Consider the following 25,564-nt stretch of genomic DNA (forward strand, 5'->3'; position numbering starts at 1 on the left):
AAACAGTAATGTGAATTATACATAGATTTAAAGAAAGATCAATCAAAACAAGTAAGATTATTATTTTCCAACCCCCTCATTTCATCTTTACAGGTGACCAGAGCCTCTCCCAGCAGCTCAGGGGACAAGACAAGCACTCTCCCTGGACAGCACACTCTTTGATCTAAGGGCCACTCAGACCCACTGTACTCACTCAGACTAGGGCGATATAGATACACCACTTCCCCTCACATGCATGTCATTGGGATGTGGGAGGAAACCGGAGTCCCTGGAGAAAATAGTCAAATAGAGGAGAAGACACTGCAGTGCGGACACTTTTGGAGGTCCTGGGTCCACTTGTTTCTGCCATTAGCTGCATTTCAGTCCCTTGAGTTCTCTAAGTCACCTTGGTGTCATAATTTTTTGCACTTGAAACCAAGAGCCTGAACTCATCTATGTTTTTCCTAGAATCTCTTCTGCAGAAATGTAATTTGTGAAATGCAAACTGGACACAATACCTTCTCTAGTCATAGTCATTCTAGAAGAGCCAGAGAAGCTCTCCAACATGGGTCTGAGGAGACTGAGTTTCATTCCTGAGCTGCCATCATTTTTCCCCAGGGAGGTCAACTTCCCCATTTATTAAAACAAAGTGGATTTTATATTTGACCCCTGCCTCATGTGGATAAGGAGAAAATAAATAATGAACTTTGAAAATTTTTGAAAATAATAATTCTAGTGCAAGGTTGCCGGAATTGCAGTTACATTTCAAGACTCTCCCCAAAGTAGTTTACACTTCATTTATTTTGTAGTGTTGGGGTAATAATGGCGTCTGTCTTATAAGATTGTTACAAGATGTGAAAGGAAGTGCTTGGCTTGCCGTCTAGAACCGAGTAAGTCCTCAATAAATGCTATTGATGCTGCTATAAAACTTTGTACATGGCATCTAGAAAACCTGTGAATGGTCCCTCCCTTTCACTGCTCATTGCCCACGTGACACTGCTGATTCTGATTCCTAATTGTGTCCTGTCCATTTTTACCTCTTCATCTCCATTCTTACTGCATTTATTGAGGCCTCTACCATCTCTCCTATGGAATTTTGGAATATTTCTCCACTGAGTTATCCAGACTTTCAGGCCAGCCCTTACCTCCTCCATTCTGAACCCACCCCAAGATTATATTCTCAAACACCAACCTGTTCATATTACTTCTTATCAACATCCATGGAAGTTTCCCTATCGGCCAACAAAAAGTGCAAACCTTTTATAAAGCTTCAGACAACTTCAACCCTCAGTTCTACAGTGAACTCCTAGGGAACTGATAATTATCGTTTATTGAGCTAATTATACATTTTTCCTCTTCCTAGAACACCTTCCCCCCAAAATTCCTAAACATCTTTCAAGACTGGGCTCAAGTGTCTCCTTTTTTATGACGGCTTTTCCTTCCTTAACCCCTCAAGCAGAGTTTCCATTATAATCTTCCCATCAACCCTGCCCATAAATCTTTTACAATCTTTATAACATGGAATGATGACGTTTTTTCCCTGTACATATCTGTTTCCCAAACATGATTGTGAGCTTCTTGAAGGCAGGCCTGTGACTATTTCATCATTAATTCCTTGGTGTCTAGTACTGTGCTTGGTACAAGATGGGTATTCAGTAAATGTATGGGAAATTGAAGGCAGAACTATTGGTATGCTTAGAACTTAGAATATTAAATGCAATTTAAACTTAAATTAAATTTAAAACTTCGCTCAGTAAATATCCTGCGTAAGAGCTTCAAGAAAATTAAGTTTTCTCACAAAATTTCCTTCTATTGGGGGAAATGGCTGTTTTAGATTATAAGCGCACTAAATTAAAGTAAAACAAGTTTGTCTCCTTAGAAAGTGGGGCAGGGAAGAATAAAAACGTTTTTCATTACTTTCGTTTTTAACATGCAGATTAATACATCATTAAAATTGGATTTGTCACACATAAGCTGAAATACAACAGAGTTGATTGACTATATTTAAGTCAGGGGAAGTTAAAAGAGGGGCTAGTTTCCCCATTTCTTACTGTCTGTTTCCATGTTAAAGGGGAAGAACCCCAATAGGAATGGATTCAGTGAAGCTCATGATTGAAAATGACTATGGGGATGATTCAGCCTTTTCTCTCTACTATAAAATGCTCAAGTAGCCAAGAGGAGGTAATGAAAAGAGACACTAACATTTGCCTTAGAAACCTCAAAATATGAGTAGCCTTTTATAAAAGAAAGTTTTATTGGAGATTGCCTGGCTTTCTACTCATCAAGTTGTGTTTTTGTGTGTGTCTATGTGTGCGAAGAGCTCTCCAAATAGAGTGATTCTGCTTAGTTTTTAAAGTTTTGAATATTTTACAGCAATGACAAGAAACAGAACTGTTTGGAGTTCAGCATTCCTCATTAGTCACTCACCACAACTTGTAATAAGATGAAAAAAGATAATGGAAAGCAGAGATCAATCGCTGCTCTGTTGTACGGGGCATAAAATGATATTGAGAGACACAGAGCAACCCAGAAACCCAGCAACCTTAGGGCCTGATGTGTGATGTTTTAGAACACAAGTAAAAAGAACTGCCTAGGATTATGGCTGATATCGTCCCCTGCCCCCCCTTCCCCGCCCCCCCCCCCCCCCAACACACACACACCAAAACAGTTCAAATCAACCAGCAAGCAATAAGTAAGCACTTGCTATGAACCAATGAGCTATTGGCAACCTGGAAAGGCCTGCTGTTCTGTCTTAGGCACTTTGATTATCATATGGAAAATGTATTCATTGTTCCATTGAGTCTAAATCAACAATGATTGCAAACATCTGCATGCATACAATTAAATTTAAAAAATCTATTCCTTATGCTTTTATACTAGGCTAAATATGAAAAACATATTTCCCTGAAATTCATCCAAGTCTCTTCCTACTATCATTACCCTAAAACTCCCATCACCCCCTACCCCAGCCCTAACATTAATTTTCTCCCATGTGCAGGATTTCTATCCTACCCATCCCCCTTGCACTTTTTCCTACTCTCTCCCAAGAAGATTTACAGATAAAGATGAAAGAGGAATAAAGTAAGAAAAATCTAGAGTTGGAATTTGGGGACCCTGTAATTTGATAAAGATTAGCCCAGATAAGGCGGGACTGGTGAATTGTGGTTTAATTGTGTAAGACCTGGAACGATTGTCTGGAGGGCTGGACTTTGTGCCTTTGGAAATAGGAGGCAGAAGTTTTGGAGTTGGGGACTGACCCACTGAGAGGCATGTGTTAGATCCCACCAACATAGTATTTAGGGTTAATTGACTAGGACAGACCCTGGGAGCTGGAGAGCAGTTATGATAAAAATCAAAATACACTAGCACATGTAAGATGTTGTGAGAACTTGACTTTGGGGTGGATCAAAGAAAAAGGGCAAGGAGGAATAAAAGATTTTAGGCAAGAAAGATGTAATTTTCTGACCCAATTTAATAAATAGCAGCATGTTTGCCTCCATAAAACCATAGGTGTCTGCTTGTTTCACTCCCGTACATTTACAAAGTCCTTTGTAAATAAGATATAGGAAGAGAAGACAAAAAAAAGGATGAATTTTATGATAATACTTTAAGGGCCATCAGATAAGGATGATAAAATTTACTTAAGAAAACTGATACCCCAAACATCCTCCTTACCAAGGAAATCTCCCCACACCCATTCCCATGGACAGGAAGAATGGCCCGCCATTCATCAACTAGCATTTTGTAAGCTCTTAGACACAAAATCTAAATAAAATAAGCACTGGACTGATCCCAAATTGGGTGGCCTCTGTGACCCATTTAAAGAGGTCCTTGCCAGAGGCTGGAAGTTCACACCCAGGTGTCTGCACAAGATGGGGTAGCAAGTGCAGAAGCAGCAAAGTAGGTCCACACAGTTCTGAAAAGCCTTCTACCAAATTATCCCTCATATTAAATAAGTAGGAGAAACTGGACACTAACAAAGGTTAGAAAAAAGCAAAATAATGAATGGAAACCATACTGACCTTTTCTGATTATGGGAAGCACAGTATCACTATGAATGCTATTAACTTGATATAAACTTAACTGCAAGGACCATTATGTAGTACTATAGAACAGAAACAAAATTAAAAGTAATTTTTAAAAAAATAGATTTTATTGATTTTTTTACAGAGAGGAGGAGAGAGGGATAGAAAGTTAGAAACATTGATCAGCTGCCTTCTGCACACCCCCTACTGGGGATGTGCCTGCAACCAAGGTACATGCCCTTGACCAGAATTGATCCTGGGACCCTTCAGTCCGCAGGCCGACACTCTATCCACTGAGCCAAACCAGTCAAGGCTAAAAGTAATTTGAAGCCCTTTTGGTCCAACTTTCCACTTACACAGATATGCTGTGTACAATATCCCTAATAGGTGGCTGCCAGCCTCAACCATTTCAATGATCAATGAATTTTCTGCTTTCAGGGCAAATGTAATCTCATTTAGAGTATCCTAATTCTGATGGTGCCTCATACCACATTCCTTGTATCTCCAATTACTAATAATTCTATTCCCTGGAGAAAACTATGTCTCTTCTGTCTTCTTTATAACAACTCCAAAATTTGAAGTTTTGTATACTTTTCTCACTGCACTTAAGATAAAACGTAAACTCCAGATTTTTAAGCCCTCTTAAAATGTGATACTTAAACTCAAACATAATATCACAGAAGTCATCTGATCAGTACAAAGAAGAGTGGAAACATTAACATCTAGTTTGGGGGAATATATATATATATATTATATATGAATATATATGATATATATATCATATATATATTATTGATTTCAAAGAGGAAGGGAGAGAGAAATATAAACATCAATGAAGAGAGAGAATCATTAATTGGCTGCCTTCTGCATGCCCCACACTGGGGATCAAGCCTTCAACCCTGGCATGTGCCCTGACTGGGAATCAAATTGTGACCTCCTGGTTCATAGGTCAGCACTCAACCTCTAAGCCACACCAGTCAGATAGGGAACTTATATATTTTAAGGCAGCTTAGGATGCTTTAACCTTTTAATAGACATTTCATTCATTCATTCATTCATTCACTCATTCATTTTACTTCATGCACACCATGTTCTATGAATTGAAACAGATAAAGTTCTTGTTTCTATAGAGCTTATATTGTGGTAGAGTAGAAAAACCATATGAAGTTAAAAAAAAATAGCAGAGATAAATTTACAGAGAATCAGTCTTATAAAGATAAAAATAAAAACAAGGGTGATGTGATAGCCTAGGGTAGAATTGCTAAATAGGTTAATTTAGAGTAGTGGTAATAGGAGGTCGTACTGAGAAGGTTATATTAGAGCCAATAATATGTGGGAAAAGAGCCATCTAGTTAGAAGACTGAGCACAAGGGCCTGGAGGGGAGAGAAAGTTTTGACACATTTCAGCGTCAGCAAAGCTCCTGAGCCTAGAGAGAAGTCAGACAGAAGGGGAGTGAAAACAGGTGGGATTTTATTCTAACTGCAATGGGAAACCATTGGGGGTTGTAGAGAGAGGTAAAGATGATTGCATTTACAATTTCATTACTCATGCACCCATTTGTTTTCTATTGGGTTTCTCATTATATATACTGATTTTTTCTTTTTTCTATTCTTTAGATGTATCAACTATTATTGTGTTTCTTTCTTTAATTTATTTTTATTGTTGACACTATTACAGATGTCTCCCACTCCCTCCTTCTTTTCCCCCCTCCACCCAGCCCCAGTCTGCCCCTACTCTGGCCCTCACCACACTGATTGTGTGTCCCTGGCGATGCATATACATTCTGTGGCTAATCCCTTCACCTTCTTTCATCCAGCCCTCCTCACCCACCTCTCCTCTGACATCTTTTAGTCTATTCCATGTATCCATACTCTGGTTCTGTTTTGTTCATCAGTTTATTTTGTTCATTAGATTCACATATAAGTGAGGTCATATGGTATTTGTCTTTCTCTGATTGGTTTATACATTATTTATTTTGTATATTACATTAAACACTATTGATTTCTTAATATCTAATAGTACTTAGTGGTTCTTACCATGTCCCAGAAAATATAAATAATTTAGAACACTTTCCTACTTGCTTCCTCTTGACTTTTGTGTTTTCATATATTTCTAATCCTAGAAGTGATGATTTTCATTGCTTAATACAAGAAATCTTTTTTATTTCCTCACACCTTTTTCTTTTTCATTACCCCTTATACCTCCCTGCCTCTCTCTTCCTCCATCCGGGTATCCTATTTGGTGCCCGAAAAACTCCTTGCTTACATTTCTTTGAATGTAGATCTGTTGTAACAAATTCTCTGTTTTTTTTTTTTTTTTTAAACATCTTCTTTATCGTACCTTTAATTTTGAAAGTGTTTCTTCTGCATGTATAGAACTCTAGCTTTATTGTTTGTTTGTTTTGGAACTTTGAAATATTATTTCATTGTCTTCTGACTTATGTAGTTTCTGTTATGAGGACACTTGCCAATTTTACTTTTGTGACTTTAAAGATAATTTGTCCTTTTTTTCCCTCTGGCTTTTCCCCCCTTCGTTGTTTGTTTGGGTCTGGTCATTGGCTTCCCGCAGTTTTTACTATCATTTGGCAAGCTGTGCTTTTCTTCTCGTCATTTGCATTGTTTCTGAAATCAGTAGCTTGAATTACATTTGGAAAATTCTTGAATATTACTTTCAAATTTTCCTTCTGCCTTGATCTTTCTTTTCTTCTTTTCTAAAACTCTACTTGTACCTATGTTAGACGGCTTTGAGTTTCATATTTCTCTCATGCTGTTTTTCTCTATTGTCCATCTCCCTTTTCTTTTTTTGTTTCAGTTTAGATATTTTTAATTTAATGCTAGGAGTTGTGTACAAAAGTTAGAGAAGCTTTGGATGATAATTTTTCTCCAGAGAAGGTTTCATTGGCTTATGGCAGACAAGTAAAATAGTGGTACATCAGTTAAATCTAATAAGGAATTAAGTTCATTTGAGCCTGGGGTTCAGTCTCTGTAAAGCCTGGTCTCTATTTCTGGTTTGCCCTTACTTGTAAAGTACAGCTTTTTGGGGGCCACAAATGAAAGCCTGGGAGATTTTCTATTGCCTCACAATCATAAAGGACACGTCATTATTTTGTCTCCCCCACATGTAATCTGATGAGAGCTATGCTTAGTTTTTCCAATCTCTTAGCAGCCACCTTATACTTAGCTTGTCTGCTTCTCAAACCTAGCTGCTTATGGAGTGTTGAATGGCCTGTAGTGAACCTGGTCCAGATCTTTCTTTTCTGTAGTTCTTTTCTCTAGATAATCTTTCCTCTCAAATTCTGATGTTTTAGTAGTCCTAAACTCCAATCCCCACCCCCAGCCTTATAACATTTTAATACTGTTTTATTCTACTGTTCTGCAACTTAGTAGTCATGCTATGCTAGTTTCTCATCTCTGTGAATTTAAAAATTGGCCTCAGTGGAAAAGTACCAAAAACACTACAATTGTTTTGGTGAGCTTCTCTTTTCACCAATGTCTTGGTCTCTCAAATTCTGATTGCCTGGATGGCTTTCCTATGCCATCAATGAGATTTTTTGCATTGACCAAGCTTTCTTAGGTTTGTTTTTTATCTCTTCTTTCCTCCCTCCCTCCCTCCCTCCCTCCCTCCCTCCCTCCCTCCCTCCCTCCCTCCCTCCCTCCTTCTCTCCCTTCCTTCCCATGAAAGCCAGAAGCTACTTAATAATTTTTGTTATTAAACATGCTCTATTTTAAATGTCTTTTTTTCTGTTTTAGGATTTTCACTTTTTTCCTGTAATATCTTTGTTTTCAGAGCCTTCCTGCATCAGCTAGCAATTGCTGCATTATAAAGAACCCATACAATAGTAGGTTAAGACAACTATTTATCTCACAACTCTGTGGGCTGGCAATTTGGGCTGGGCTCAGCTGAGCCCTTAGTTCTGTTGTTGTGAGTCAGCCTTGGCTAATCTCCTATGGGGCTCACTCAGTCCCTGCTGTTGGCTGCTGGGTTGGCTAGGAACTGGCAAATAAAAAGTGTTTTGGTTCTTCTCTATGTGGTCTCTCATCCATCAGCAGGCTCTCCTCATGCTTGTTCATGAGGTGGCAGGATTTCAAGCACAAAAGCAGACACATGCATACAAAAGCTTCTTCAGAAACCACCCACTATTGATTCTTCTGCATTGTTTTGACAAAGGAGGTCACAAGGCCAGCCCATATTCAAGATAGGGAGAAATAAACTCCACCTCTTGTTTGGAAAAGCTAAAAAGAACGGTTGTCATATTTTTAATCTATAACACTTGCTAAAGTCGTCATGAATTCTAATATTAAATCTCTTGTACTTTTGTACAGGGTGTCCCCAAAACATATATACACACTTTAACAGCTGAAGGCTCAATTGATGTTTCTTTCTTTTCAGCCAGACTAACCTTTGAACAAAGGAGATTCATCCTAAAATGCTACTGGAAGTTTGAAAATGCACTTGAAGTACAAACACTGTCTTTATAATTATTCAAAGTATGTATACATTTTGGGGGGAGCAACCCCAAAATGTATCCACAGTTTAAAAGCTGGTAACTCAATTTTCACTGTTTCAGGTTTAACTGATTTAAATAATGGGTGAAGCCAGACTAAGCTTTGAACAAAGACAATTTATCCACTAGACTATTTTATGGGGATACATAAACGATAAAGCTTATGGTACAAAACCAGCTACAGTTGACGAATTGAGGGCCCGCAAATACCAAACAAAATGATTGTTGATGTTTGCAATTCCATTGCTTCACATTACCAGCAGGGCCTGGACAAGAACAGTTATTGATTTGAAAACAGGCATTGACAAAATATATATATTCATTTCTGTAGATTATTTTAAATTTTGAAAATGAACTATATGTTAATAAACACTGACTTTATAATCATTCAAAATGTGTATACTTTTTTTGGACACTCTATATATTAATAGTCTCATCCACTGAGAATAATGATAGTTTTTTTCCTTTCCAATTTTTACATTGCCATTTCCTTTCATTGCCTGATTGCACTTAATAGACCATCCTGTACAATTTCAAATGAAAGCAGTCTATCTATGTCATCATGAGAACCGTATAGGAAGAACTCAATGTTTACAACAGAGCTCTGTGGCTGTAACCACCCCTCCTCTTGATTTTCTTTTCCTTTCTATAGTTTCCTTCTGCATCTTTGTCTGGGGGTAGTGTGTGCAAGTAGCTCACCATGTCTGCATGTTCTGGATTGCAATCCTTTGTGTTTCCTGAATAAATAATTTTCAGTGATGGAATACCTAATTATTTCTGTTTTCCAGTTGACACTGGGTTGTATCATCACTCCACGTTTGGCTCTTTAGTTCTCTTGTAATACTTTTTAAAAAATGTTTTTAAATTGATTTTAGAGAGAGAGGAAGGGAGAGGGCTAGAGAGATAGAGACATCAATGAGAGAGAAACAGAGATTGGCTGCCTCCTGCACATCCCCTCCTGGGGATTGAGCCTGCAACCTGGCATGTGCCCTGAGGGGGAATCAAACCAGGAACCTCTTGTTTCGTGGGTCAGTGCTCAGTCACTGAGCCACACAGGACAGGCTCTAATACTTTTGTAACCAATACATTCTTTCAGACTTCAGTGCCATTTTCCAGATCAGTCCTTAATCAATATGTGTCTGCACTAATATTTACATAAGACACCCTATACTAAAACTTGTGTATATATAAATTTTGCCCCCAAATTGCTCAGTAATTATTTGTTGAATGAGTGAATATATGTGTGTCAGTGTTATTTGAAAACTGGGGATGGGGAATAGTTTAATGGTTCAAAGGTAAACTTACAAAACCCTATTAAAATTTAGTGTAACTATATGCTGATGATGTAATTTTAGTAAGGAGAATTAGAAGTGGTGCTAATAAGTTTGAATGGAACTATAGGATTAAAATGGTAACAGTCAGAAATTCAGAAATGAAGGCTGTCTGGAGGCAGTGATTGCAGTCAATGTTAAAATAAGTAGCTTTTGAACGTTTTTCACTTGGGCCCACGATAAGAAATATATTTTACATTGAGAATGAGCATGAAGATATATGCATGAGATGCCTGCTGCATTTTTTATTCATTTTCTTCTGTCATATCCCATCCAACATGATACATACAATTTGAAAAACATGGATCTAGGCATATTATAGGCACCACGGTAGTCTGTGGGAATTTATCTAAAGGATTAAGGCATAACTAATCCTTTGTTCACTCTGTCTTAACCTACAGGGGTTATCTCTGGTTTTTGTTCTGGTAACGGCAGCCTAATTTTCCTCTTGAAAATTATCCCTCTCCTTTTCTTAGTCCATAGGATGCAAGTCAATTTCCTGCCCATGCTTTGTGTTCCCCAGCACCCTCCAGTTCTACCAGCTCTGGGGAAGGCATGTCATTTGGTATCTCTCTGACTACACGAATGTCTCAGTAATCTGCACATAAGCTAAGAAAGGCCAATGAGCTCTGTTGCCAAAAACATGCTCTTGTTTTGCCAGTTTGGAGGTTGGAGAGAATCTGGCTGTAGCTCCTGGAAGCATCATATGAAGAAAGCTGCCTAGGAGGGAAGCCAACAAGAGCACAGAGATGGAGGACCGATGATATCACTTGTGACCTTAGATCCAATCACCGTTTCCAGGGCACCAGTAAATGTGCCTTTTGAAATTCTAATGTAAGAAAAAAGCTACCTATCAAATGATATTTAGTATGGGAATGACTTTAGATTTTATTAAAAATGTACATTTCCAGACCTCTTCTGTGTCCTAAATTTATGAATAAATAAAGCATAGATGGAAATCATTGACATCATCACTTGTATCTTAAATGGTATTATAAGTGTCTAAGACTATTGTTATATTGAAAAAAATAGGTTTGTTGGACATTTCAATGTCAATAGCGAATCTCAATCTTTTTTCAGTGCCCACACATTTTTAGTTTTGCTGCTCTGCGAGCCCTACTTCATGTATAGGGAAAAGACATTTGAAAAATACATATTATTCACATTAGGATTTTCACTGAAAGATACAATTAATGGAACTAAACCTCCCCCCAATTTAATATTTATTTTTTTTCTCGACCAGCATGTAGAGATGTCATATAACATTATCGATTTATTTAAAGCTATTTATAGAAGATAAATTTTAATGTAAAATAACTTTTTAAAATATAAATCACATTTTTTAGTTCTACTCAGTTGTAAATATCTGCGTAGTTTATTAATTTGAAAAAAATTGAAAATCAAAGTACAAAGTTTACTGAAGGCTGCCAATACAAAGAATTATCCATGAATGAAAAGCTTAAGCTACAGCTTTAAACATTACAGTGGAAAAATACATACAAAAGTGACACACCACATATAGTACCCATGTTATTCACTGATTGGTCACTGCCGTGATGTACAAATAAGGTTGTGCTAATTATACAATTTATCTCTATTAGACAGTCACTGATGTTCATTTCTTGGTGGCTTTTGAAATACATTATGTGAAGATCTAGACGACAGTTACTCATATTCAAATTCCCTTTTAAAAGTGAAGGCAACTTGTTCTCTATGGCAGAATTAAAACAGAGCAAGATATGGCAACACTCCAGGATCTCCAGGAAATGTTTATTAATCTCAGGTGGATAAATTTTGTTCCAAGCTGGGAGCTCTGGAGTTAGCAGACACAGTGAATCACTCATACAACATTTACATTTTGTATTTTGTATAAGTTATAAGAGGAAAGGATTGAGTTAGAAATCTTGTGCTTTCACTATTATTAGCTTTAATTATTGCTTGTGAATAGGGTTGCCCAAAGCAGGTGCACTTAATGATCCCATCTTAAAAGACCTGACAGGGAAAACAGAAATACACCACAGCTATTTTTACCTCTTGTGATTATGGCTCCGAGCATACAAAAACATTTACAGTGGAAGCTGCAACAAATTGGCTTCTTCTGCATCGCTATACATAGAACACTAAGTAACTTCTGGAGATGGGGGGGGGGGGGAGTCTCATTAAAAAGAAGGCACTTTTGAAATTAGTAAAAATAAATGAGAAGTAATCTGAAAAAAATTACGTCTGTATTTGTTTTCTTAATAAGTGTATCTTAAATATAACATTTTAGGAGCACTATCTTTTCTGCTGTAGCTATTACAAATTTCATTCCTGAGATTTTTGGACTCAATGAAAGTTTTTAAAGTAAGCAAAGAGGGAAAAACCGCTTTTCCCAGATGGGAAGCTGAACTGTGAATCAACAACTCAGCCAGTTACATTCTGTCATTTTTCATGCATCAGATTTTTCATTTAGGATTGTACGCACACTGTAATTTATTCCTTAACTGCCGCCAAATAGGCCACAACTTTAAAAGGTGACATGTTCAGCTGAAAGCTGGTATATACATAAAAGTTATTGTTACTAAATAGTTGCCATGGTCAGTAACCTCCCTCTTTTAAAATGCGAATATTGAAACAAAATGAGGCATGTTTTTTACATATGGTTCGATTTAAATAACAATTCAAGTATCCCCTTTAAAATGATGTTCTGAAAAACAATATTTATGAACCACAAATTTAAATACTTTTTTTTGAAAAGCAGAATATTCCTTGAATATCCTTTGTTTTAATCATTACCTAGACCATAAGGATCAAAATCTAGCTTTGATTCACATCATATTTTTGACAGTCCCCAATTTTTTCTCTATATATTTGACTAATCATTTAGAAAAAAATTAACATCAAGTGCATGAAGGGAAGTGTCATACAATAACATTTCACTTTGAAAGTTATATTCGAATGAAGATATGGTCTGAATATAAGTCACTTGTGCTTATCTTCAGTTATGGCTGATATAGAAGATGTTCACTGAGTTTTTACAGGAAGTGGAGTTGCATCATAGTCTTGAAAATGAACTCCCTTAGAATGTGTGATCTTCATAATAGCGCCATTTAAAGCATCATCTTCAATGAGTGTTATTAATCCATCGGCGATTGTTGATGGGCTAAAAGGAAAGGAAACACTGGTGTTTTAAACTAAAGATGAAGGCATAATTTTCACTTCAGTTTTTAGTTACTTTTGAATAATTTACTACTTTTAACATGTAATAGGAAAATGTTTATCAGGAAGCTGATAAACATTTTTTATCTTTTATTCAATTAGATAGTAACTAAGTTAGATGATAAATTAACTAGTAGATTTCCAATCCTAACCTGATATCATTTTGACAGGAAGGATTTATGAATTTATATTTATTATTTACATTGACAAAATTATTATTTTCTCATCTTTATTCTACCAGTACATGTTAGACTTATCAGAAGAAATGTTATTCGAGTAAAAATAGAAAGAATTTTAGCTAACATTAATTGCATGTCTGTTACTGAATCTGTTGCTGTTTTAAGTACTTTACATGGATCAACTTATTTGTGGACTTTCAAAAGTCCCCTAAGTTTGTTTTAATATTATCCCCATTTCACATGTGAGAAAACTGAGTTTGATGGAGAAGTTCATGGTCAGAAGTGGAGTCGGGCTCTGATCCCAGATGGTCTGATTCCATCAGCAGGATAGCTATGACTTTGTACTGTGAAATCTGACTGCTCTAATTCAGACATTGTTCACCAAACACGTGTTGATCCATTGTTTAGTATAAAAATGATTGCAGTTAGGGGGCCATATGAAATTTCACAAAGGGTATAAGTAAATGCAGTTTGGAATTTAGGCCGATAAGGAATCACTGCTTCCAAAGATAACTAAACATCACCTTTTTACACTATATCTGATTGTGGCTGAAGGTATTCATAATGCATTGTCTATATCTTAATGCAAAATTCATAATGTAGAAACAGTCTATTCAGAAACCCAGAAAAGATATTTTCTTTCACAGAGTATGCCAAAGTCAAACTTTGAAGTTTGCATTCGTTTCTCAACTTTAAAACTTTATTCCCCCTCCCCCTTTTTATTGCTTATTTGTAGATAGTGCTTTGCTCCATCAAATAAAAAAGATAGGTATAGCTTTACTCACTCCAAAATCCCATAGTATTTCATCATATCTTTGATGTGGTATGCATATTCTATATATTGTCCCATGTTTTCTTCTTTTTCAATGGTTTCAAGGATGGGCGTATTGACAAAGCCTGGGCAAATGGCGTTGATTCTCACACCACTGTTCATAAGATTAGTAGCCATCTGCCAATTGGAAGAGGAAAGTTTCAGGTTTCAGTAGTCTTGCAAATGCACAGCATAGGACAGACTGATAATTAAAGCTATTCAAAGGCTCTGATAGGAAAAACACTAGTCAGATATCCTTGTGGCTTTATAACAATGGCAATATTAAAGTTGGTTCATAGCAGAAAGTAAAAGAATATGTATCTAAAGTGTTGAATTAATTTCGGAAAGCCTCATCTAATTAAATTTTTTAAATGAATATTACTGGAAAACTCTTGAAAATACTTAATTATCTAAACTTGCTCTTATCTAGTGAACACTGCCAGAATCTGAAGGTAAGAAGCTGAGGCTTAAACTTAATATCCCAAGTTTTCTTTCAAAGATTAGGGCTGAATAACAGAATAGTTGCTTAAATAATACTGTTAGTGGAAAGTTTTAAGACTTTGATTGATTCTAAAGATACTCTTCATTATCTAGAAGACAAATTTAAGTATTTTCAGACTATCTTTGGTTTAATTTTCACCCCACTGATGTATTGGAACTAGCTGTAAAACAAAATGTAGTTGATTATTTGGGGATTCCATTTGCTTACTTGGCAAAATTAATCTGTAACCCCCCAATTCCCTGGGGCTTTCACGGTAATTTGTGGACAAGCCACAGAGCAGGGAGAAACTTGAATTGCCCAATGCCAATGTTCCAACTGAGGTTCAACAGAATAATACTCTGTTTTCTGGTTTTAGTTCTTCTAACTATAAACAGGTCTCCTTTTCACAGTGCATTTATTTAGTCCATGTTTTTCTTATTGTTGTGCTTTTTGTTTGTGATTTTGCTATTTAAAATGCCCCTTCGCCCAAGCATAGTGTTGAATCGATGTCTAGTGTTCCCAAGCAGGCCTTACCAAGAAAATATGTGTGTTAAATAAGCTTCACTCAAGTGTGAGGTATAAGTGCTGTTGGCCATGAGTTCAACATCAATACAATACATATTAAATAAGGTATCTTTAAACAAAAAATTCACATAAAACTTTACACAGAAATTAACATATGTATTAATTGACCAAAATGTTGTAACCAGAGGCTCCAAGAAAATGCTAATTCAGTGATTAAAAGTGATTTTATAGACCATAACTATCAGAAATAAGAGTTGACTGTACAAGTTCCCAGTCTTGCAATTGTAAATATGAGATTTCTGGTCTTTGAGGTTTACTTTGATTTTTAATACCTTTATGTATTCATTCAAAAGTTGAGTTAAAGATTAAGCCTTTGGAAATTAAATTTCCAGTGAATTTAAGTTAAGATTGTGAGAGCTTCTTATCTTTTATGATTGAACATTTACTGGTCACACATCTGTTTTCTTTATCCTAGTATTTTTTCTGTTGTTAATATTTTTCTCTTCATCTGTCTGGACTCTATTTCTCACTAGACTAACCACTGCTGAGACCTCCCAATTTCCTCATTTCTTCTACATGTGTCCTCTCAACATATTTTCTAACTAGCAGTCAGAATGGTCTTGTTGAAATGGAAATCTGATCTTGTCACTCCTGTGTGTAAAAAATACATCGATGGCTTCACTTTCAATAAAATCTCATTACTACAACCCATAAGACCCTCTTGGTCTGGCTCTTGCTTACATCTTTAGTCATTTCTCATCCTACTTTCCCTTGCTCATCTAGCTTCATCCAAGTTACCTTTTTTTTCAGTTATTATGAAAGGAAAGCATTCCCATTTTACATTGTCTTTTTTAAAAAATTTATTTCAGAGAGGAAGGGAGAGGGAGAAAGATATAGAAACATCAATGATGAGAGAGAATCATTGATTGGCTAACTCCTGCATGCCCCAAACTGGAGATTGAGCCCACAACCCAGGCATATGACCTGACTGGGAATCAAACTGTGACCTCCTGGTTCATAGGTCAATGCTCAACCACTGAGCCATGCCGGCTGGGCCCCTTTTACATTATCAATGTATGTGATCGATTAGGTCTAAAATTTTTTTTTAAAGCTGTGCACACTTTACACACTAGGGCTCCATGGAGACATCATCCTTCACTACTCTACCCAGCGAATTCCTGCCCCACCCTTTCTGCCTGCCCCTATGCTCTTACTCAGTGACAGGTAATGGCTGAAGCATACTGCAAATTCTCTTTAAGGAAAGCAGAAGTTAATACTTTTTAGATTTGGAGTCAATTTTAAAATTAAAAACTATCTTCCCATTATGTAGTCTTAGAATATTTTTCAATAACACATCTATGTTCAGAATCTACTTCCTTTTAAAATGATCTATTCTTACCCTAACTCAGTGGTTCTCAACCTTCTGGCCCTTTAAATACAGTTCCTCATGTTGTGACCCAACCATAAAATTATTTTCGTTGCTACTTCATAACTGTAATGTTGCTACTGTTATGAATCGTAATGTAAATATTTGACATGCAGGATGGTCTTAGGCGACCCCTGTGAAAGGGTCGTTTGTCCACCAAAGGGTTCATGACCCACAGGTTGAGAACCGCTGCAAATGGTTTGGCTCAGTGGGTGGAGCGCCGCCCTGTAGACTGAAAGGTTCCAGGCTCGATTCTGGCCAGGGGCACATGCCCAGGATGTGGCTCAATCCCCAGTAGGGGGTGTGCAGGAGGCGGCCAATCAATGATTCTCTCTCATCATTGATGTTTCTATCTCTCTCTCCCTCTCCCTTCCTCTCTGAAATCAATAAAAAAAATAAAATGATCTATTCTTTATTTGGTCCTTTATGTGATCTAAAACTATCTTTTTATAATAAAGACTGAACTATAATATTCTTACTTTACTCAGATGCACTGAATCCTGAACTTATTCCCCTCGACTGTATAGAACTCCTGCTACACACATGTACAGAGAGAAAAAGAGATAGTGTGGTTGTTACATCCTCACCGCTGCTGAGCGCGTGAATCCAACTATGCCATGCTTTGAAGCGCAATAAACAGGCTGCTGTGCAACTGGCATGAGTCCTAAAACAGACAACAAATTTAAACAATTTTATTAAACAATAAGCAGATGAAACCCAATCATAGCTATGCAAAGGAATAATTTGTGCCTGTTCATTTTAAAATTAATCTAGAAAATACACTGAAACAATCACCAGACAGCTTTGTAGAACTCACTAGTCTTATCATGGTCACTCCTTCCATGATCTCTATCTACTGCACTGCCCAGAATGCACTGTAGGTAAGTTATAGCTGAGGGATGCAATCAAAAGCGATATATAACTTTTTCTGTTTCCCCGACTTTCTGTCAAGAGAAGTCAATGTTATCTAAAACTTATAGAGAATCGTCTTTAAACCCAGTAAATTACCATCTCATTTTCAGTCTTTAAGCCTGGATTTTTAAAAGTACATAGTCTACATTTTTAAAGGTTTCCAAATGGCTGAAGAGGCTTAAATTGCTTAAATGGAATTTGGAGAATCTATGGTTTTAATTCATTTCCTTTCATAATCATGTACAGTATTCAAACAATATTAGAATTTGTTTAACTTTCCACATGTAGGCAATAGGAACTAATCAAAAACATAATTAAATTCATGGTCTGGAGAAAAAGCAGTACTCTAGAGTGTATAGCATCTTTTCTCCCCTACCTCCTAGTCCAATTCTCCCCTCCCCGCCAATAAATCAGCAAGAAAAACTCCTTTTACTCTAGTAACTATTACTATCCAGCCTATCTCTCATAATTGTCAATTCTCCATCTAATCAACAGTAAGACTTTTAACTACAGCTGTCTGTATATTTCAATTTTTATCTAATTTCTTGAAGTAACTCATTTTCACATTTTTAAAATTCATGATTTCTGAGTCAAGAAACAGTGATCCCTGATTACTCTAATGATATTACTACCAAAAGTCATGCTAATAACGCTCAATTATTCTGCTGAGGCGTGCTCATCTCCACCCAGCTAACTAGTTCCAGAGCACCACCAATGAGTTGAGCATGTTGTGCCAAAGTTCAGCAATAAATGCAGACCTTAACCACCCCCTGGGTGCCTGCCAAGAGCAATTTAAATCCTGAGAATGGTAATTCACACACTGTGCGTCCGCCCCGTGATCTCAAAGTACTGGAACAGGTAGTTCCCTTCTTGTTTTGTTTTGCTTGTAGGTTAAGTAAATGTGTAAATTACTTTACGTTTGGCAATATCAGTCAACAAGAAGTCACGATGCCTGCAGAGTGTACACAGGTGTATGAGGAGTTGAGATGGAGGCAATAAATGGTTGCTGTTTTACCCTCTCCTTAAATGTTTCTCAGACAGAGGCAGTGTGGTTGTGGGATGGTGTCCACGGACTGCAGGAAATGCAGAGTGAACCTACATCAGCGATAAGCTAGTCGACTCGGCCACAAAGAGCACAGGGATGCTGTTCATAAATGTCCAAGTTGAATTTGGAATGAATTTCTGTTACGTAAGTGGAGCTACTGAACTTCTGAACCCAAGCTAGTTCAAAGAGTCACAGACGTACAATATATCAAATACTGTTATGTTGTTTCTGTTTAAGAAGCAAGCAAGCACAAGGCATATTCTTTCCTTTAAAGGTAGAACGGAGGAGCGTGCAACCAGAAAGAGAAGATATTTGCATTTTAAAAATGCCACCTGGTTTTATGAATCTTGTTGTAACATTTCGATGACATTTTCACTGCTATCCTGCAAAAACATTTGCTCTTGCATTGTTTCACTTTTTGATAATATACAGATCAAAAGCTGCATAAATTAATTTCAGATGTGCAGAAATTGTGCATCCTTTTCTCTTTATATTTTTATTAAGGTATAATTGACATACAATATAAGTTTTGACATACGTGGACACCCATGAAACCACAACCACAATCAAGGTAATAGACATACATATCCATTTTCTAAGTTTCCTGATGTCCCTTTGTCATCTCTTCCTCCCGCCTTTCCCCTTCCCCTAGGCCACCACCGATCTGCTGCTTTGTGCCACAATAGATTTGTTTGCTTTTTCTGGAAGTTTACATAAATGTAATCATGTAGTGAAACTCTTTTTTGTCTGACTTCTTTCACTCAGGATAATAATTTTGAGATTCATCCATGTGGTAGTGTGTATCAATAGCTCATTTTTCTTTTCTGAATAGTATTTCACTGTAAAGTTAAACTTATCAATTGTATATACATTCACCTGCTGATGGATATGTGGGATCTTTCCAGTTTGAGGATATTATAAATAATAAAAATAATTCTATTCTTCAATTATTTTATTTAGGCAAGTTGCAATTAATTTAGTTAAATAGAGAACTTTCCTTTATCTCCACAATACATGTAGATGTTAACTGTTGCTTCTTATATGTCCAATAGGTAGGATGGGTTAGTGATCTGCAACTTTTTTCCCCTACCTTCCAAATGACTTTGTTTCCCACCCCCCAATGATATAAACTTTTTCTTGGTCTCCTGCTCCCCCAAGGGGTGCCCCACACCTGCTGCCTTAACACCTCAGAACTTTGGTGTCCTTGACCTCAGACATCACTTTGCCACCCACAATTCTGTGGGTGCTGGTCTTCTGAATGGCTCTGTATAGAGTTGCTGTTGTCCAGGGCATCACCAAGATCAAAGTCCTCTTCTTCTTTCAGTAGGAGCTGGTCAATGGTGATCTCGGCCTCCAGCTTGACCTTGTTTAGCAGGGCCTCATACTCCTGGGCCTGATGCTGCCCCTCTGCCCCTGATTGGGCCAGGTCTGCCTCCAGCTGCAGCAGGATCCCAGTGAGCTGTCCATCTGAATGGCATAGCCCGTCTCCACCTCCCTCAGGCTGTTCTCCAAGCTGGTTTTCAGATTTCTTGTCAAGTCCAAGTTGACCTCCAAGGACTGGACCATATGTCTCAGCTCCTTGACTATCATCTCAGCAGCTCCTATGTCAGTGGTCTGTGAGGTGACCAGTGTGGTGCTTGCCTCAATCAGCTGGGACCAGCACTTGTCTGGATCCTCTTGGTTCTTCTGAGCCAGCTCTTCATACTGGGCCCAGATATCTGCCATGATCTTGCTGAGGTCCTGAGATTTGGGGGCATCCAACTGTATGGTCAACCTAGGTTGTCAATCTGGTTTTGTAGACCATTTACTTCCTCTTCGTGGTTCTTCTTCATGAAGAGTAGCTGCTCCTTGAGAGCTTCATCTCTGCCTCCAGCTGCAGCTGAGTGATACTGATGTCGTCAATCACACTGCCTTTGAAGCCCATTGATGTCACTCTCCACAGACCAGTGCATGGCCAATTCCATCTCATACTTGAGTCTGAAGTCATCAGCAGCAAGATGGGCATTGTCAATATGTAGAGTGATGTGAGCCTTGTCCACTGAACTTGCCAAGATCTGAGCCCTTGGGTCCTCAATGGTCTTGAAATCATGCCCCCAGGCTCTGACTTGGGGTCCCTTCTTTTCCAGGTGTTCCCAGATTTTGCTTTCTAGTCTCTGATTATCAGCCTTCAGACTCCTCACCCTCTCCAGGTAGGAGGCCAGGCGATCATTCAGGCATTTTGCATAGTCTCCTTCTCACTTTGGATGACCCCTATACCTTCCAGATCCCTGGACATCCCTGAAGCCAAGTCCTCAGGCCCCCACCCGCCCCACATGCTGGTGGAGTGGGACACAGAAATCTGGGAGCCTGAGACCCCAGCACCTGCATAGACCCTGGACAGGCTGCTGGCCAGCTGGGCCCGATGGCTTGCCACTAACTGCACAGAGCTCAGGGTCCAGTAGTTTGTGGAGAGGCTGGAGCAGGTGCGGAAGCTCATGTTGTTCAGGGAGGAAGGTGAGAGGTTCAAGCAGCTCAACTGACTTTCAATTGAGAGGTTTACTATCTACTCAGTCTGTTGCTTTGAAAAGGTATATTAAATGGAGGAAGACAAACTCTTTTTCAAGCCAGATCAACCGTATCCAAAATTTTAGTTAGGTGAAAAATTTTTAGAAATCAAACATTTTCTATTGGTTCTTAAGACACATTTTTTTTTCTTTATAAGTATAGCATTATTGCTATTGTGGTTTAGTTTCAGTATTGGTTAACCATACTTCTATTACTTACCTTAAACCCACACACCAAAATATAACGTTTCTATGTGCTTCAAACAAAATGTGTTCTGATGCTGGTAATAAGGGTCAACATGGAGCACTGTGCTAAGTGTGCCAAGTGTTCATGGTATGGATTCTGGGGACACCATTCATGTGGTAGTTTGCATAAATAGTACCCCCTAATGTGTGTGGTTTACAATCTACACAACTATACACAGCAGTCCTCTATGGTAGAGGAAAGTGACTAAGCAAAAGAGACAGAAAATGTGAAGGGATTAAGAAAAACAAAAAAAACAAAACCACCTCACAGACACAGACAATAGTATGGTGATTACCAGAGGGAAAAGAGGGATGGGGAAGGTAGAAGAGAGTAAAGGGGGGTAAACAGTAACAGAAGGAGACTTGACTTTGGGTGGTGAACACACAATTCAATATACATATGATGCATTATAGAACTGTAGATTTTGAAACCTATATAATTTTATTAACCAATGTCACCCCAATAAACTTTACCAGAATGTTACTTCTTATACTATTTAGTCATTTAAAAATGTCCTCTTAATCGAGTTTATCAAGAGGGATTATAGCACAGTGGTTTTGGACTTTGGGTGTCAGACTGTCTGAGTTCAAATCCTGAATCCACCATAATGAGCTATGTTAGCTTTGGAGGGGTAACTGCTTTGTACCACTGTGTTTTTCTTCTGTGAAATGGAGTAGGAATAGTAATTACTGTTGAGTCTTGCTTGAGATAATTTACATAAAATACTGAAATGAGGGCCTGGCAAATAATAAACATTACTATTTGCTATTCTTTTTTTATAAAAATATAAATTAAAGTTCAACATTTTCCCTTAAAATGAAACATCTTAAAGTCCTGTTTTATTGACTTATTTACCTATTTATCCGCCTTGCACCTTCTTAGGAAAATGTATCTTTTGCACTAAAATGCCACTAAAACCTGGTAGAGAATCCTAACTTGGAATAGTTTCTGGATCTTGACAAGCTGTGGACTGTTGCTTATCCTAGTTCGAGAGGATTTATAGAAGTGCATTTATCTAAGATCTATGTATAGTACCTCTCTGGTGCAGCCACTGTGGAGAACAGTATGGAGCTACCTCAGAAGACTAAAAATGGAACTCCCATTTGACCCAGTGATCCCACTACTAGGAATATATCCCAAGAAACCAGAAACGCCAATCAGAAAGGATATATGCACCCCTATGTTCATAGCAGCACAATTCACCATAGCTAAGATTTGGAAACAGCCTAAGTGCCCATCAGCAGATGAGTGGATTAGAAAACTGTGGTACATATACACAATGGAATATTATGCTGCGGTAAAAAAGAAGGAACTCTTGCCTTTTGCAACAGCATGGATGGAACTGGAGAGCATTATGCTAAGTGAAATAAGCCAGTCAGAGAAAGATAAATACCACATGATCTCACTCATTTGTGGATTATAGAGAACAACATAGACTGATGAAAAGGGACAGACCCAAAGACTGAGAAACAGCGATCAGGCTATCAATCCCCAGAAGGAAAGTAGGGGAGGGCGGGGGTAAGGGGAAGAGATCAACCGAAGGACTTGTATACATGTATATAAGCCAAACCAATGGACATGGACAACAGGGGGATGGGAGCATGAGTTTGTGTGTGGGGGGGAGGTTGGGGGTTAATGGGGGGGGATGAGGACACATTTGTAATACCTTAACTAATAATAATAAAAAAAAAAGAATGCAAAAAGAAATATATATATAATGAAGTAATATTTAAATATACCCTACTGAAATGTGTAAAACCAATGGGAGGACCCCAGGTGCAGGGGTAGGGTAGCACTTGATTGGTTGAACAGCCAGATCAACCCTATCCAACTTTAGGGAAGGTTTGCCAGTAGAATGACACAGGACCAGTTAGTTACTGGAATTAATTTGGGTTTTTAAAATCTTGCAAATTAATTCCCATATGCACAGGGAACTTATTTGTCTTACTATTAAAGGACTTAAGAGAAACAACAAAGCAAAGGATTGTGACAATGAGAAAGTAGTCTCTAAAGAAATGTCATTTTGTTTAATGTTATGAGAAATCTTTTATTTGTACTTAAAAATGAATAATTTACATTTAAAAAGTACACACTTTCCAATACTTATTCTAGGCCCACCATTGTGCAAGTTTAGTTATAGACTTGTATAAAGGCTTTCAAACTATAACATGTCTAATTAGTAACAGGTGTTTGTCTATCATAACTATAGATTTAGGAAAAAAAATATCAATAGAGGGAGAGATTCGACCCATAAAACAGAGACATATTTTCTATAACCACTCAGGTTAATAACACCAAATAGCCATAGACTGATGAGATAATTATTAAAAAAATTAAATGCCTGGAAATTACATATGAAATTATAGGAGAAATAAAGAAGTCATTTAGAAAAATAAAACATAATTTACATTTCTATATTTGCTTTTCCATCTTTAATATTCTTTCTACCTATATTTAAAAGACATAACTTTAATCCCTACATCTCATAGAAGATAAAAGCTCAGAAAATTATCTTAAAAACTGAAATCTGCTCAGATAAGGCAAGTGTACTATATCATCATTTTCTTTTGAATAAATAGAAACGCTGTAAAATGGACTATATAGAAGTGCTAAAGAAATTAAACTTAGAAAAATAAGTTGAGAATCTAAGGATACTGATCTTTCCCCGACAACTCAAACTCAGCAGCAGTTCCAGGAAGCAGAAATCTGAATTCCTCACATTTCTTTACCATCCAAAAAACCCTCCCACAAACACAAAACTGTCTACCCATCTTTCTGTTTTTAACTATCACTTCTCTAATATGAGGGAAAAAAGGAGAACTACTGAGAATCTATTCATCAATGTTCGTGCAGAAAGCTGACCAAAGTAACTGGTGGACTTCCCCATTATGTGATTTTCCCACATGACAGGACATGTTATCTGATGCTGCCTTCACCCTCAATCTCATGTTTACCATAACAAATAAGGTCTGAAGTGTGACTTGACATAAAAAGTGACATAAACTTTCATGAAACTACATCTTCTATAATTAAAAGCTTTCCAGAAAGGTAACTTCAAGAATTAACATTGTTAATTCTCAGAAAATTGCTCCTAATGTTCCACCAAAATCCACCTTCCTAAAAATTCAGTCATTGCCTATGCTGAGATGAGCTTCCTAGTGACTCAAAGAAGATCCCTCTGCAAACTGGAGACTGGTTCTGCAAAGTGTGGTCCAAAGATCAGAATCACAATTTCAGGGCCCACTCTCAGACCTACCGAGTCAGAATCCGCACACAAACAAAGTGCTTAGGTAATATCTATGCAGGTTAAATCCTAGAAGATATTACCTAGTAGTCTTTTCACTCCCCAGGCTAGGAAACGACATCATTTATCCATTCCTCAAAAGGTCAACTTATAACTACTTAACCTTTCTTATTTATTCCTTCTGGTCTGTCTTCTTAATAATTTTATGCCATAAGACTACAAAGTGAACACCATGGAGAACTGTGCCAGGACTAAGCAAGAAAGGTAGCTCACATATTTATAATAGTTGGCATCTGACCAATTAATATCCAGAAATATAGGCTTATTCATCCATGATATACCCTAAAATATAGCAAATAAAGTTACTTTTATTACTACTGCTAATTCTTACCACATTTCCCAAGTTATGAAGCTTGTTTGATAGTAGTTGTTCAACTATATAGATACTGAAGATTTTTAAATTGACTTCTATTAAAGGGACTTGAAAAGTTAAATGTGATATCACAGAGCCAATAATTTATAATAAAGCCTGGAACTGGCAGTTGCTAACTCTGTTAGGCCCCTTGCCTTGTATCAAGCATATTTGCAGAGGTGGAACCACATGATTTTTTAATTTTTAGCCTAGAGTTGAAGGAGGTGATCAATGTTTTTTTGCCTGAAAATTCTGGTCTGTTGTGACATTTCAGGCCATGGGAGTCCGAGCACCTTGCAACTCAATGTCCTGTTTCTCTTTAAATGGCCCGTGCTATGCTATTTCATCCTGCCATATTGATTCAAGATACTTATTATATAGCTTTTGGTGTGGAAAAAGTAAGTAAGGAGGGGCTTACTTTTATGCTCCCTTCTCCTTTTTTTTTTTTTTTCTGTAAATGATCAACATATGTTTGATTAACCTGAATTTGTTACTTAAAGTAGTAATTTTAGCACTTCCACCTTAACACAAACTGCAAGCTAATGATATTATTTATAATCATGAAAACATAACATTCTAATTAGACTGGGTGTCCTTCTGGATGTCCTTTCGGTTGGACGAAGCCAGGGCTTCGAGGGAAGCCTCGTCCTGGATGCCAGAGGGAACCCAGTGCCCACAGCCGAAGGAAGGAAGGCCTACTC

At 37.5% G+C, this 25,564-nt stretch overlaps 1 protein-coding gene and 1 pseudogene across 3 annotated transcripts in view; both read right to left on the minus strand.

Moving 5' to 3' along the window:
* Positions 1–11,192: 11,192 nt before the first annotated feature.
* Positions 11,193–25,564, minus strand: part of HPGD (15-hydroxyprostaglandin dehydrogenase) — a 31,347-nt gene continuing 16,975 nt past the window's right edge. The window contains exons 5-7 of one of the 3 annotated variants that reach the window (XM_036313142.1): positions 17,048–17,124; positions 14,003–14,166; positions 11,193–12,982 (exon numbers count right to left, since the gene is read on the minus strand). In XM_036313142.1, coding sequence (XP_036169035.1) covers positions 12,844–12,982; positions 14,003–14,166; positions 17,048–17,124 — 380 coding nt within the window. In that variant the 3' untranslated portion in view covers positions 11,193–12,843. Of the gene's footprint in view, positions 12,983–14,002; positions 14,167–17,047; positions 17,125–25,564 lie in introns of those variants that run through there. The other 2 variants (XM_036313143.1, XM_036313144.1) reach the window with 2 other exon arrangements.
* On the minus strand, positions 17,133–21,499 carry LOC118658122 (annotated as a pseudogene).

Source organism: Myotis myotis, unplaced genomic scaffold (assembly GCF_014108235.1).
Source record: "Myotis myotis isolate mMyoMyo1 unplaced genomic scaffold, mMyoMyo1.p scaffold_m19_p_6, whole genome shotgun sequence".
NCBI lineage: Eukaryota > Metazoa > Chordata > Mammalia > Chiroptera > Vespertilionidae > Myotis > Myotis myotis.